This window comes from Macaca nemestrina, chromosome 1, assembly GCF_043159975.1.
Source record: "Macaca nemestrina isolate mMacNem1 chromosome 1, mMacNem.hap1, whole genome shotgun sequence".
NCBI lineage: Eukaryota > Metazoa > Chordata > Mammalia > Primates > Cercopithecidae > Macaca > Macaca nemestrina.
The window spans coordinates 86279204-86294886 of NC_092125.1; the positions used below are offsets into that span (position 1 = coordinate 86279204).

A 15683-nucleotide genomic window follows, 5' to 3' on the forward strand; every position below is an offset into this window, starting at 1 on the left:
AGGGTGGCACCCTAGAGGCGGCTTTCATTTGTTTATTCACTCTCCTATTGACGGATGCTTGGGTGGCGTCCAAGTTCCTGCTCTCAGGCTCAAAGGCCTGGGAAGATTCCTGAACACGTCTCACTGTGGACACGTGTTTACATCTAGGGGTACATAGCCAAAAGCCGGCCTGCGGGCTGGCAGGATAGGTCTGAGTTCCACGGTGATTTCTATGCTGGGTCACGCCTACATCCCGGAAACCAGGTCTCCTCCTCCAATCCTAAAGCCAAAGGCATCCCTCCTCTGGGCAGTCCCCACCTGACCCAGTCCCCGGCCTGAGTTCTCAGGTTCTAGCCCTCAGTCCCCCAATGGGCTCCAGGTCAACCTGGTGTGAACGAGGCCCAGGCAGTTGTACTGAGCAGGAATGCAGGGCTGCATCATGTCCTATTACAGATCTGGACAACTTGGATTCTGAGCTGAGTATTGGGGGTAGGGCAGGTCAGGTTCCTGGCCCTGTAAAATCAGACTTCCAGATAAAACATACAGAAAAACACATAGATGATATCAAAACATCTAGAAAAAATTAAATAGCCAGCATTGAGTATTTATTCCACACACAGCATTGTGTCAAGCACTTCATGTATAACATATAGGCTTAAGAGCTGGGCAAGGTGGCTCATGCCTGTAATCCCAGCACTTTGGGAGGCTCTAGCGGGAGGTCACTTGAGGCCAGGAGTTTGGGACCAGCCTGGGCAACATAGCAGGTCCTTGTCTCTACAAAATGTAAAAATAAAAATTAGCTGGCTGTGGTGGTGTGTGCCTGTAGTCCCAGCTAATCTGGAGGTTGCAGTGAACCATGATCATACCACTGCACTCTGGCCTGGGCAACACAGTGTGATCCTGTCTCAAAAAAAAAAAAAAAAAAAAAATTAGAAGGCATGGTTTATGAACATTATTTTAGAGGCCATAGAGAATCTTTAATTGGAATTTTAAGTAAAAATTATCTTACTTGCAAAATAAGAAATCGGATTTCCTTCATGGTGGAAGCTGCGTCTCGCCCACCCCCAACCTGAATGCACTTGAGGCCCCAGAGCAAAGGGTCTGTAGCCTGCTCATCTGTGTCACTGTCCCAGCCCCACACTCACCACCAGGTCTTGCCCTCTGCAGGTCGCTGGCTGTCGGGCCACAGTATTCCTCCCTGGGCTCACAGCCCATCCTGTGCGCCAGCATCCCAGGCCTGGTCCCCAAGCAGCTCCGCTTCTGCAGGAACTACGTGGAGATCATGCCCAGCGTGGCCGAGGGCATCAAGATTGGCATCCAGGAGTGCCAGCACCAGTTCCGTGGCCGCCGGTGGAACTGCACCACCGTCCATGACAGCCTGGCCATCTTCGGGCCTGTGCTGGACAAAGGTACAGGAGTGGTCTGGGGGAGGGCAGATGAGTCTGGAGTGGGACAGAGTCTCCCGCCTGGCGCAGCCTGACATTCTTATCTGTGCACACGGTGGGAACAGCGCCTCACGTGGACGCTAGGGTCCTTCCCACTTACTGCCAGGAGGATGATCTGGGCCCGTGGGGTTATTCAGGTATCCCTCCTCCTTCTGCTCCTGGACAGGAAAGCGGGCATTCTAGGGTGACTCCAACAATGGCCAGCGGCGGGGTTGCTCCCAGGAGCCAGGGCACAGGCCAGACTTGCAGAGGAAATACACAAACTGAAAGACCTACAAGAAGGGAGAGGTTTGGAGGCACGCTGGAGGAGAAAGAGAAACAGAGAGAAAGACAGAGAGAGAAAGAAATAGAGACAGAGACACAGAGAGAGACAGAGACACAGACACACACAGAGGAACAGTGAGATGGAGAAAGATAGAGACAGAAAGATGCAGAGAGAGACAGACAGAGACACACACAGAGACAGACAGACAAACACATACAGTGAGAGAGACAGAGAGGGACAGAGAGACCAAAAGAGAAAGACACAGAGGAACAGAGAGACAGAGACACAAAGATGCAAAGAGACAGAGAGACAGAAATAGAAAGAGAGAGACAAAGAGTGACAGAGACACACAGAGAGAAACTGAGAGACAGGGAGACAGAGACGGTGAGAACATGGGCAAGATTAAAATTTTAGCATCTTTTTTTAAAAAGTTGAGGTGAAATTCACGTACCAGAAAGTCCGCAATTTTAAAGTATTCAATTCAGTAGCATTTGGTATACTCACAGAATTGTGCAACCATCACCTGCCTAGTTCCAAAATGTCTTGTGCCCAAAAGGGAAAAAGGAAACCTGTGCCCATTAAGCAGCCATTCCCGTTCTTCTCCATTCCATAGCCCCTGGCACCCACCCGCCTACCTTCTCCCCTGTGATTTAGCTACTCTGCCTGTTTAAGAAACGGCATCGCTCAATATTTTGCGTCTGGCTTTTTTTCACTGAGCGTGTTGATTCACCTGCACTGTGGACAGTTTCAGCACTTCATTCCTGTTCATGGCTTAATAATATTCCATTGCATGGATGGAGCATGCTTGTTTATTCATTCTTCAGGCTGATGCATATCAGCGTGGTCTCCACCTTTTGGCTGCTGTGAATAATGCTTCTGTGGCCTTTTCTTGGACATGCATATGTTTGAATACCTTTTTTCACATCTTTTGGTTTCTGTATCTAGGATTGGAATTGCTGGGTCACAGGGTAATTCTGTTTTGCTTTGCTTGACCTGGGAGGTCAAGGCTGCAATGTGCTGGAACCATCACACTATTTTCCACAACAGTTGCACCATTTTATATTCCTACCAGTATTGTTTGAGGGTTCCAGCTTCATCCTCGCTGACACACTGTTATCTGGTGCTTGTATTTCTTACTTCTAGCCATTCTAGAGTGTGAACTAGAACCTCCTTCTGATTTCAGTTTGCACTTCCCTGATGACTGATGATGCCAAGCACCATTTCATGGGCTTTGGGGCCAGCTGTAGATCTTCTTTGAAATGTTTAGTCAAGTCCTTTGCCCATTTTTAAATTGGATTTTTTGTCTTTGTGTTGTTGAGTTGTGAGTGTTCTTTATATATTCTGGATACTGGACGTGCATTAGATGTATGATTGGTGAATATTTCTCTCTCATTGTGTAGGTTTTTTCATTTTTGTGAGAGTGTCCTTTGATACACAAAATGTTTTAATTTTGGTGAAATCCAATTTATTTAGATGTCATATGGAAGCAAGAATTAGCTAACCTAAGGTCACAAAGATTCACACTATGTTTTCTTCAAAGAACCTAATAGTTTGTCTTTTACATAGATGTATTTGATCTATTTTGAGCTCATCTTTGTATGTAGTATGAGGTAGGAATCCAACCACATTTTTTTGTGTGTGGAAATTCAGTTATTCCAGTGCTTTCTATTGAAAAAACTATTCGTTTTCCCATCAAATGGTCTTGGCACCCTTGCTGAAACTCAATTGCTCATAGACGTATATGTTTATTTCTGGACTCTCAATTCCAGTCTATTGGTCTGTATGTCTGTCTGTCACCAATACCACACTATTTTGATTGTTGTAGCTTTGTGGTATGTTTTGAAATTGGGAAGAGTAAGTTTTCCAACTTTGTTCTTTCTTTTCCAGATTGTTTGGAGGGGACAGGAAAAAAGATTGTTTTGGCTATTTGGGGTCCCTTTCAACTATATGTAAATTTTAGGAGCAATTTTTCCATTTGTGAAAAAAAAATGCTGCTGGGATTTTCATGGGGATTTCATTGATTCTGTAGGTTGCCTTGAGAAGCATTGCCTCCTTAACAATATTTTTTTTTTTTTTTTTTGAGATGGAGTCTCGCTCTGTCGCCCAGGCTGGAGTGCAGTGGCCGCGGATCTCAGCTCACTGCAAGCTCCACCTCTCGAGTTTATGCCATTCTCCTGCCTCAGCCTCCCAAGTAGCTGGGACTACAGGAGCCCGCCACCTCGCCCAGCTAGTTTTTTGTATTTTTTAGTAGAGACAGGGTTTCACCGTGTTAGCCAGGATAGTCTCAATCTCCTGACCTCGTGATCCGCCCATCTTGGCCTCCCAAAGTGCTGGGATTACAGGCTTGAGCCACCGTGCCCGGCCTCTTTAACAATATTAAGGCCTTTAATCCAGGAGCTCAGAATCTTTCCATTTATTTAGATCTTCTTTAATTTTGTTTTTGTTTTGTTTTGTTTTGTTTTGTTTGTTTGTTTGTTTTTTGAGACAAGGTCTCACTCTGTTGCTCATGTTGCTCAGGCTGGAGTGCAGTGGCATGATCACGGCTCATTGCAGCCTTGACCTTCCAGGTTCAAGCGATCCTCCTGCTTTAGCCTCCCAAGTAGCTGGGACTATAGGCATGTGCCACTATGCCCCCGTGATTTTTGTATTTTTTGTAGAGATGAGGTTTTGCTGTGTTGGCCAGACTGGTCTCTAACTCCTGGGCTGAAGCGATCCGCCCACCCTGGCCTCCCAAAGTGTTGGGATTATAGGGCATGAGCCACTGTGCCCAGCTTCTGTAATTTCTTTCAGCCATGTTTTGTAGTTTTCATGGTATGAGTTGTGTACCTTCATGGTTAATGTATTCCTAAGTACTTTTTTTCTTTTTGATGCTATTGTCAATTGAATCATTTTTCTTTTCTTTTTTTTTTTTTTTTTTTTTGGTTTGAGACAGTGTCTGTCTCTGTCGCCTAGGCTGGAGTGCAGTGGCACCATCTGGGCTCATTGCACTTCCATCTCCCAGGCTCAAGTAATTCTGCTGCCTCAGCCTCCTGAGTAGCCATGCTTGGCTAATTTTTTGTATTTTTTTTTTTTGGTAGAGATGGAGGTCTCCCTATATTACCCAGGCTGGTCTTGAACTTCTGGGCTCAAGCAATCCTCCCACCTCGGCCTTCCAAAGTGCCTGTAACCACAGGTGTGAGCCACTGTGACCAGCTTGTAATTGTTTTCTTAATTTTTTTTTCAGATTTTCCGTTGTTAATATATAGAAATACAACTTTTTAATCAAGAAATACATTTTTTTGAGTTTTGATCCTCAACTGTAACCCTGCTTAATTTATTTGTTAGCTTTGAGAGGGTTTTGGTGAATTGTGTAGAATTTTCTACATACAGGTTGATGTCATCTGTGGATGGAAACTGCTGCCTTTCTTCCTTTCTTATTTGGATGTCTTTTATTTCTTTTTCTTTCCTAATTGCTCTGGCTAGGACTTCCAGTGCTATGTTGAACAGAAATGGTAAAAGTGGGCATCTTTCCCTTGCTCCTGATCTTAGGGTGAAAACTTTGAGCTGCCTGCATATATGGTGTTGGCTGCATGTTTTTCTTTATTTGTTCTTATTTATTTATTTTTAATTCCTATTTCAATAACTTTTGGGGTACAAGTGTTTTTTTGTTACATGGACGAATTGTTAGTGGTTAACTGAGATTTTAGTGCACCCCTCACCTAAATAATGTACACTGTACCCAATACGTAGTGTTTTATCCCTAGCTTCCCTCCCAACCTCCCCCTTCTGAGTCTCCAGTGTCCGTGATATCACTCTGTCTGCCTTTGTGTTCTCATAGCTTATCTCCCACTTGTAAGTGAGGACACAGGGTATTTGGTTTTCCACTCCTGAGTTATTTCACTTAGAATAATGGCTTCCAGCTCCATCCAAATTACTGCAAACGACATTATTTCATTCCTGTTAATGTCTGAGTAGTATTCCATGGTGTATATATACCACATTTTCTTTATTTTCTTTTATTTTTTGTTTTTGAGATAGGGTCTCGCTCTGTCATCCAGCTTGGAGTGCAGTGGTGCGATCTCAGCTCACTGCAACCTCTACCTCCTGGTTTCAAGTGATTCTCCTGCCTCAGCCTCCAGAGTAGCTGAGACTACAGGTGCCTGCCACCAAGCCTCACTAATTTTTGTTTTTTCAGTACAGACAGGGTTTCATCACGTTGGGCTTGTCCTGACTTCCTGACATCAGGTGATCAACCTGCCTCAGCCTCCCTAAGTGCTGGGATTACAGGCGTGAGCCACCGTGCCTGGCCTTATACACCACATTTTCTTTATCCACTCATGAGTTGATGGGCACTTAGGCTGGTTCCACATGTTTGCAATTGGGAATTGTGCTGCTGTGAACATATGTGTGAAAGTGTCTTTTTCATATAATAACTTCTTTTCCTTTGGGTAGTGGGATTGCTAGATTGAATGATAGAACTACTTTCAGCTCTTTAAGGAATTGCCATACTGTTTTCCACAGTGGTTGAACTGGCTGACATTCCTACCAGTAGTGTATAAGCATCCTCTTTTCCCCACATCCACACCAACATCTATTGTTTTTTGATTTTTTAATAATGACGTCCTTGCAAGAGTAAGGTGGTATCTCGTTGTGGTTTTAATTTGTGTTTCCCTGATGATTAGTGATGTTGACCATTTTTACCTATGTTTGTTGGCCATTTGTATATCTTATTTTGAGAATGTCTATTCATGTCTCTTACCCACTTTTTAATGGGATTATTTGTTTTTTCTTGCTGATTTGTTTGAATTCCTTGTCAATTCTGGATATAAGCCCTTTGTCAAATGCATGGTTTGTGAATATTTTTTCCCACTCTGTGGGTTATCTGTTTACTCTGATGACTATTTATTTTTGTGTGCAGAAGCTTTTTAATTCAATTAGGTCCCATTTATTTATTTTTATTTTTGTTGCATTGTTTTGGGGCTCTTAGTCATGAATTATTTGCCTAGGTTGATGTCTAGAAGAGTTTTTCCAATGTTGTCTTCTAGAATTTTTATAGCTTCAGGTCTTAGATTTAAGTCTTTGATCCATCTGGAGTTGATTTTTGTATAAGGTGAAAGATTAGCATCCAGTTTCATTCTCCTACATGTGGTTTGCCAGTTTCCCCAGCACCAATTATTAAGTAGGGTGACCTTTTTCCAGTTAATGCTTTGTCAAAGATCAGCTGTCTGTACATTTTTGGCTTTATTTCTGGGTTCTCTATTCTGTTCCATTGGTTTATGTGCCTACTTTTATACAAGTTCCATGCTGTTTTGGTCACCATAGCCTTGTAGTATAATTTGAAGCTTGCTTCAAATTAGTATAGTAGTATAATTAGTAGTATAATTTGTTTTTGCTTAGGATTGCTTTGGTTATTCGGGATCTTTTTTGGTTCCATATAATTTTTTTTTTTTTTTTTTTTTTGAGATGGAGTCTCACTCTGTTGCCCAGGCTAGAGTACAGTGGAGGGATCTCGGCTCACTGCAACCTCTGCCTCCCAGTTTCAAGCCATCTCCTGGATTCCCTGCCTCAGCCTCCCAAGTAACTGGGATTACAGGCGTGTGCCACAACACCTGGCTAATTTTTTGTTGTTGCTGTTTTTGGTTTTTGTATTTTTAATAGAGACAGAGTTTTGCCATGTTAGTCAGGCTGGTCTCAAACTCCTGACCTCAAGTGATCCACCCACTTTAGCCTCTCAAAGTGCTGGGATTACAGGCTTAAGCCACCACACCCGGCCGGTTCCATATAAATTTTAGGATTATTTTTCCTAATTTTGTGAAAAATGATGTTGGCATTTTGATCGGAATTGCCTTGAAGCTGTAGATTGCTTTGGGCAGTATTGTCATGTTCACAATATTGATTCTTACTGTCCATGAGCATGGGATGTGTTTCTGTTTGTTTGTGTTGTCTTTGATTTTTTTCAGCAGTATTGGCTGCAGGTTTTTCACAAATGCCCTTTATCCAGTTGCCCCAGGTGGCAGTGGCTTTATTTAACTTTCAAGGTTTTCAAAGACCACCCTTCGATTAGCCACTGCTCCATCCTGAGAGAGTTCTGAGTTAGGCAAAACGAATTTTTTTTTTTTTTTTTACCCAAACAGGTTAAAACAGACAAAGAATTCCTTGGGGAAAAGGTCTCCTCCACTCCCTCCAGATCTATCCACCTGCCCAGGGAACACCGGCCTTCACTGTCCCAGGGAGGCTTGTGGGCACCACCACATGAAAACACCACCAGGCTCTCCTAGCAAGTCAAGGTCACCATTTCCTCAAGTTGACTTTCACTGGGTTGCGGTGACCCTTTGACTACTTGCCAGAGAGCTAACAATGTCGGTACTAACCGTTTGTGTCTAATTTTTTGGAGGGCCCTCGGAGCTTCCTTTTGGGTTCCAGGCTGTATTCTGGGGTAGAGGACACAGATCCCACCACTCGATGGAGCATCAAGGTCACTTTGGGAGACCAGCATGTAGGGCGGAATGTGCATAGTACCATCCATCCCAGGGTGACCCAGCACAGTCCTACTGGCCGAGGCGGGGCCCAGGGGACCACAGCTGTGCTGAGCGTGTGATCAGCAAGCCGAGGAGACCTTGGAGACCACGGTGCCGAAGGAAGGCTACTCAGACAAAGGCGAAATAGGTCATGCTGGGAAAGTCCTCCCAGGGACCTTGCAGTCCTGGGGGTCCTGCTGGCAGAATGCCCAAGGCCACAGTTCATCTCACTTCTCCACAAATCTGCTTCCCTGCTGGCTCCCTCATTTTATAACGGACAACCCCAGTTTTCTGTTGCTCAGGTCAAAAACCCTGGGCCCCTGACTGCCACCTTACCCTCCTCCCTGTCCTCCCTGCAAGAGTATGAATGCTTGTGCCCCTCCCTCATTCCTACATTGAAATCCTCACCCACAGGTGATGGTGTTAGGTAGTCGGGCCTTTGGGAGGTGGTCAGGTCATGAGGGTAAAGCCTCATGAGTGGGATCAGTGCCACTGAGACCGAGGTGGGAGGATTGCTTGAGGCCAGGAGTTAAAGACCAGCCTGGGAAACATAGCAAGACCCCATCTTTGCAAAAAGTAAGTTAACATATACTAGTGAAACACAGTGGTGCATGCCTGTAGTCCTAGCTACTCAGGAAGGGTCACTTGAGTCCAGGTTGAGGCTACAGTGAGCCATGATGGCACCACTGTGCTCCAGCTTGGGCAACAGAATGAGACCCTATCTCTGAAAAATATAAAAATAAAAATAAATACACCTGGTGCGGTGGCTCATGCCTGAAATCCCAGCACTTTGGGAGGTGGAGGCAGGCAGATCACTTGAGGTCAGGAGTTCGAGACCAGCCTGGCTAACATGGTAAAACCCCATCTCTACTAAAATACAAAAAAATTAGCCAAGGATGGTAGCGGGTGTCTGTAATCCCAGCTAGTCAGGAGGCTGAGGCATGAGAATCACTTGAACCCTGGAGGCAGAGGTTTCAGTGAGCCAAGATCACATCACTGCATTCCAGCCTGGGCAACAGAGTAAGACTCCATCTCAAAAAAAAAAAAAAAAAAAAAAAAAGGAAAAATATAAATAAATAAACAAAAAATAAATAAATAAAAAGGAGCCTCTCAGTCCTTCTACCACACATATACTGACCCAGTGAGAAAGAGAGGTCTGTGAATGAGGACACGCCCTCGCCGGGCACCAAACCTGCTAGTGCCTTGCCCTTGGACTTGTGCTGTTCATGAGCTCCCTGGCTATGGTGTTTTGTCAGAGCAGCCCACACGGACTGAGACACTACCTGTGTCTTCCAGCCCCACTGGCCTCTTGGCTGCTTCTCAAACACCGGGCATGATGCCCCCTCCCTCCCACCTTTGCACTTTGCAGTCCCTCTGCCAGGAACACCCTTTCTACTGTTGTAATTCCCACAGGCCCTCTCAGGAGTGTCCCCCATGCTTGCTCCTATCCCCTCACCCTGCTTCACAGCCTCTGGTCAGCCCCATTAGCTGATGATTCTGTGGAAAGAGAGCATGGCCTTGCTCAGCCCCTGCAGCCAAATGCAAAGGAAGACCACAAGTCCTCTGAAGAGGAGGTGCCTGGCTCTGGGGGGCCCGGCATGTGCCCTGACCAGGAGAGCCCCTGAATGCGCAGCTGACACTGCCTCCAGGGCTGGCAGGGCCTGGCTGAGGCCGTCCATGGGCAGGAGCCCTCCAACATCCAGCGATCATGGCCATACCCCAGCCCCCATCACGGGCCTGTGTTCTTCAGGCGTGGGGAAGGCACTATGGGGCAGAGAGTGGGGACAAGAGGGTCAGGCTCAGAGTCCAGGCACTGGTCACTGTGGGATAAGGAGGATGTCCCTGAGGGACGAGTCAGGGTCCACGTAGGAGAAGAAACTGGAACTTGGGGAGCTCGGATGGTGGCCTTCCTGTGACCTTGAGTGAGAGGCAGCTCACTTCCTGGAGCTTCAGCCTCCCATTTGTATAATGGAAGAATGCTTACAGCTTGTCAGACCTCACAGACCTGCTGGTCGGGGAAATACACCACGCAGCTCCCCTGGAGACGGCTGCCAGGGTGCACAGGAGTAAGGTCCCAGGGCTGTGCAGCTCATCGAGCGTGTCCAAGGGTGTGTGTGATGTGTGATGCATTGTGCGTATGTGAGTGTGCACGTGCATGGCGATGTGGTGTGATGTGTCATGTGTGCACATGCACGTGGTGTGGTGTGAGGTGTGTGCATGTGCATGTGTGTGCATGTGTGTCAGGTGTAGTGAATGTGTATGTGGTCTGGTGGATACATGTGCCTGTGTATGGGTGTATGTGGATGTGCCTGTGCACGTGTGCATGTGGCTGTGGCATGCATGTGCATGTCTATGTGTGCGTGTGATGCAATTGCTGCCCGCTAAGATTCCTGGGCTGTCCTGTAGCCAGTGGTGGCATGGAGGGAGGCATGGGCAACATATACACTGCAAAAGGCCAAGAGCACCAGACTGGGCCCTGTGCCATGTGGTTGCTGGCTCCAGAGCCAGGATGGGGTGCTTAGGGCTGCCCACTCCCCCTCTGAGAAGGAAGCAGGGATTTTAGGAAGAAAACAGGAAGCCTGTCCTGCTTAGAGCCATACCAGGTGATGGAGGAAGGCTGTGTTGCATGGGGTCAGAGGGCAACATGCCATTCCCTAAAGCCCTGCTACCCTCAGGCATCTTTAGGATATTCCATTGCCCTCCAGAATGTCAGGATGTCTCTCACTTGTGGAAGAGGAGAGGACATCTCACTTGTGGAAGGGGGGAGGGCTCCTGCCCATAGACGGCATCAGCTCACTGACTCCCAACCTGGACATCTGAGCCTGGCTGGAGGCCAGGAGGAAGCTAGCCTCATGAGTCATACATTCAGGAAACCTTGGGTCTATCCTCCAAGCTGAGCCTTGGGGAGCCTGTGCCATCGCTGTCTGGACCACGCCTATGGAAAGGCACAGATCTGCACAGATGGGAATCCCAGGCAGCAGATTGGCTGGGGGGCCAGCCAGCTGAATGCAAAGCCCCAAAGCCAGTGAACACCACTGGGTCCTAAACCTAATTGCACCACCAGCTGCTTCGAGGAGAGGCCTATGAATGAGTGCTGCTCTGGAGTCCCCAAATCTATGGTCTAGGAGCCTGGTCATATACCAGAACTTCTTTCCCTTTTATGGCTGAGTAATATTGCATTGTATGGATAGACCATATTTTGTTTACCCATTCACTCATTGATAGGCATTTAGGTTTTTTCAATTTCTTGACTATTATAAGTAATGCTTTTTGTGTGAATGTGTATTTTCAATTCTCTCTGGTATATACCTAGGAGCAGAATTGGGTCATAGAGGAACTCCCTGCTTAACTTTCTGAGGAACTGTCAAACTATTCCAAAGTGTCTGCACCATTTTACATTCCCATCAGCAGGATCTGAGGATTTTGATTTCTGCACATCTTCACCAGCACTTGTTTTTTTCTGCTTGCTGGTTTTGTTCTAGCCATCCTAGTGGGTGTGAAGCAATGTCTCATTGAGGTTTTCATTTGCATTTCCCTGATGCCTAAGGTTGTTGCGCATCTTTTCATGTGCTCATTGGCCATTTGCCTCTCTTCCTTGTAGTAATGTCTATTCCATTCTTCCACTCACATTTTAATTGGGTTGTTTGTCTTTTTGTCATTGAGTTGTAAGAGTGTTTTATATAGTCTGCATTCAAGTCCCTTATCCAATACATGATTTGCAAATATTTTCCCCCATTCCATGGGTTGTCTTTTCACTTGCTTGATGGTATCCTTTGAGGCATGCAAGATTTAATTTTGATGAATTCCAAATTATCAGTTTTTTTCTTTGATTCCTTGGCTTTTGATGCCATATCTAAGAGACCATTGCCTAACCCAAGCTCACAAAGATCTACTCTTAATTAGTGTTTTTTTAAACATATATAAGAGTTTTAGAGTTTTAGCTCTTACATCTCGGTCTTTATTTTAATTTTCATAGACGAGGTGAGGCAGGGATCTAATCACATTCTTTTGCATGTGGAAATCCAGTTATTCCAGCACCATCTGTTGCAGACTGTTCTTTCCCCTTTGAATAGTCCTGGCACCTTTACTGCAAATCAGTTGGCGCTAGATGTATGAATTTATTTCTGGGCTCTTTATTCTATTCCGTTGTTCCATATGTCTGTCTTTATGCCAGTGTCACACTGTTTTGATTATTATAGTTTTGTAGTGTTTTGAAATTACAACATGTGAGTCCTCCTGCTCATCTTTCTTTTCAAGGTTATTTTGGCTATTTGGAGGCAATTACAGTTCCATATCACTTTTAGGATTAGCTCATCAATTTCTGCAAAAAAACAAAGCTTAGATTTTTAGAAATTGTGTTGAATGCACAGATCAGTTTGGGAAATATTGTTCTACTAATATTGTGTCTTCTGATCCATGAACATAGGATATCTTCCCATTTAGGTCTTTAATTTCTTTCATGACATTTTGTAGTTTTCAGCATACAAATCTTGCACTTCTTTTGTTAAATGTATTCCTAAGTATTTTATTCTTTTTGATGCTGTTGTGAATGAAATTGTTTTATTAATCTCATTTTTGAATTATTTGTCACTAGTGTATAGAAACACAAATGAAGCCGGGTGCAGTGGCTCATGCCTGTAATCCCAGCACTCTGGGAGACCAAGACAGGGAGATCATTGGAGGTCAGGGGCTCAAGACCACCCTGGCCAACATAATAAAACCCTGTCTTTACTAAAAATACAAAAATTAGCCAGGTATGGTGGTGCACACCTGTAGTCCCAGCTACTTAGGAGGCTGAGGAACAAGAATCCCTTAAGCCCAGGAGACGGAGGTTGCAATGAGCTGAGATCACACCACTACACTCCAGCCTGAGCAGCAGAGTGAAACTCTGTCTCAAAAACACACACACACATACGCGCGCACACACACATTATTTTTAATATGAATCTTGTACTCTGTAACCTTGCTGGAGTTGTTTATCAGTTCTAATATATTTTTTATTTGCAGATTCTTAGGGCATTCTACATATAAGATAGTTTTATTTCTTCCTTCCAATCTGGATGCACTTTTTTCATTTTTCTTCCTTAATTGCCCTGGCCAGAGCCTCCGGTTCCATGATGAATAGCAGAGTTGAGAGTGGACAAACAGCTTTCAGTCTTTCACCACCGGATAGGATGTTAGCTGCAGGTAGGCCCATCTTGCTTTTGAACTTAGTAGTGCTAGATGTGAGAAAAACTTTGTTCACATAAATAAATAGATAAAAATGGGAGCACTTAGTTATCATGCATCTCTCAATTCTTTGAATGTTTTTAGAGTTATGTATGCCAAAAATCACATGGTGGCCTATCATCAAAATGTGGAAAAAGCCTATCAGCATATGACTCAATTAGGTCCTCCTTAAAGTTTAAGGAAAACAGGAAATTAAAGGTGCCTGATTTTCACAAGTCCCAGTCATTATCAATAGCTCCCACTCTTGGTTTTTGGGAGAAACTCCCTAGGGTTTGGCATACTCCAGGAAGATCCAGGAGTCTCCTGGAACAAGAGCTGGGACCCTTGGGGGTCTCTCATGGGTCTGGTGTGTGACAGCATCCTGATAGCACATGCCACAGGTATACATGTGGTGCAAATGCACACAGTCAGTCCCCTGTGAAAGCACAGAGATGCACTCTGCCACACAGCACATGTTTAGAAATGATGTGTTAAGTCAGTGACCGAAAGACAATGGTACATTCCTCAGGGAATCCCAGGAGGGCTTCCCAGGGGAGGTGACCCCTGGGCTGAATCTTGAAGGATTTTCTTTCTTTAAAACACACATATCCAGTACTTTCCAGGCACTGTTTAAGTGTTCGACACACCGTGGCCAGTTGAATCCTAACGCCCATCTGATGAGGCCCGCAGTGCGGTGACCCTGTTTTACAAATGAGGAAGCTGAAGCACTGTGACAAAACAGAGACTTGAACCTTGGCAACCTGGCTGCAAAGTCCCCAGGCAGAGGGGACAGCCCATGCCAAGGTTGGGGCTGATGTAGGGGTGAGCAGAGCCCTCAGGCAGGCCCAGCAGTGACGGGGCCTAGCTGGAGCATACAGTTTAGGAATCACTGGAGGAACCCGGAGCCCTCAGGGAAGGCAGGTGCAGCCTGGGAGGAAGCAGAGAGGGTAGGACTCTAGAGGATACCCCATCCCCATGTATGCATCCCTCCAGGCAGGGCGGGGATGGATCTGCGCAGTCACTGAGAATTTCTCAATGGAGCTATTGGATTAATGCCGCAGGCTCTCCAGGGGCAAGTGGGCCCCACAGATGCCCAGGTCCTGCCCCAAGGTGCTGACATTCGGTGGGGGCAGGGAGCCCCCATTTCGGGTTGCTTTCCTGCTGCTATGCCGGCCTCTCTGCAAAGGGCTGAACTCCCACTGCGCTTCTAGCCTCCCCTCCCACCCCACTCACCTCCCCTCAACCCTCTCCTTCTCCCCTTCTCTCATCCTACTACCCCCTTCTCCTCCCCTTTCTGATGGAGGAACACAGTCTGGGACCCTTCCTACCTCCTCATGGCTTAAATAGGTTTAAGTAGGAAAGGGGAAGTACCGGCTCCTCCCTCCTGCTGCCACAGAGACTCAGAAATGCTTGGAGTCCTGGTGGCCTAGGAGGAAGGAGCCCGCCGGGTGCCTCAGAGAGAGGCCTGCTCAGGAGGCCATTGTGGAGGCCCTGGCCATGCTCTCCATAATCATCTGATTGGATTAGGGTCAGGGCAACCCTAATCATGTCAAAGGTCACCCCAGGCTTTGTGGCAGGGGCCGCAGGGTGCCTGGCCACCCCTGCCAAGATGGCCTTGTTGAACACAGTTAAAAACCCTCAGCCAGCTGTGAGGAGAGGGGCCCAGCCTCCTGTGTGTGTGTGCACATGAGTGTGCACCCTAGTGTGTGCATTGTGAGGGGTGCATGTGTGTGCCTATATGTGCACATATGCCATATATGTGCATGCCTCTGTGTATGCATGTGCATGTGTGTGTGCGTGTGCATGAGTGTGAACATATGAAGGAAGGAACTTCATATCCTCACACCTCCTGCTTTCAGCCCCATCTGCCATTCACCTGGGCTGGGACTGGGGGCTGGGGCCACCAGACTGAGGCTGGGAGAAACCGTCAGTCCTTGGAACATGGGGCTCTGCCACAGAAGCTGAGCCTGGTCTCTGAAGAGCTCTCTCTTCTGGGGTCCAAAAGGAGCAGGACATTCAACCTGCCTGGGGCAGAAAGCATTTGAGGAATTTTAAGTGCATGGGCACACCATGCAGCTTCTCTGTCCCCTGCCGCAGGCCCCAGGCACCGGGAGGGCTCACTTCCCTGGAGAGTTGGAGACACTCCACTCTTGACCCCTGGCAAGGTAAAGCTGCCATGGATACAGGTACAGAGAAAGGGCAGGGATGGCTGCAGTAGATGCAGCAACCCAGGGCCCAGCATCTGGATCTCAGGCGGCATGTGGCTCTGCAGAGAGCCTGGCCTGCTCT

At 46.5% G+C, this 15683-nt stretch overlaps 1 protein-coding gene across 2 annotated transcripts in view; it reads left to right on the plus strand.

The window, feature by feature from the left end:
* The window catches only part of LOC105499661 (Wnt family member 3A), a 93991-nt gene that overhangs the window by 53642 nt on the left and 24666 nt on the right, over nt 1–15683 (plus strand). For both annotated transcript variants that reach the window (XM_071081699.1, XM_011772389.2), the window contains one exon: nt 1147–1388. In XM_071081699.1, coding sequence (XP_070937800.1) covers nt 1262–1388 — 127 coding nt within the window. In that variant the 5' untranslated portion in view covers nt 1147–1261. The remainder of the gene's footprint in view (nt 1–1146; nt 1389–15683) is intronic.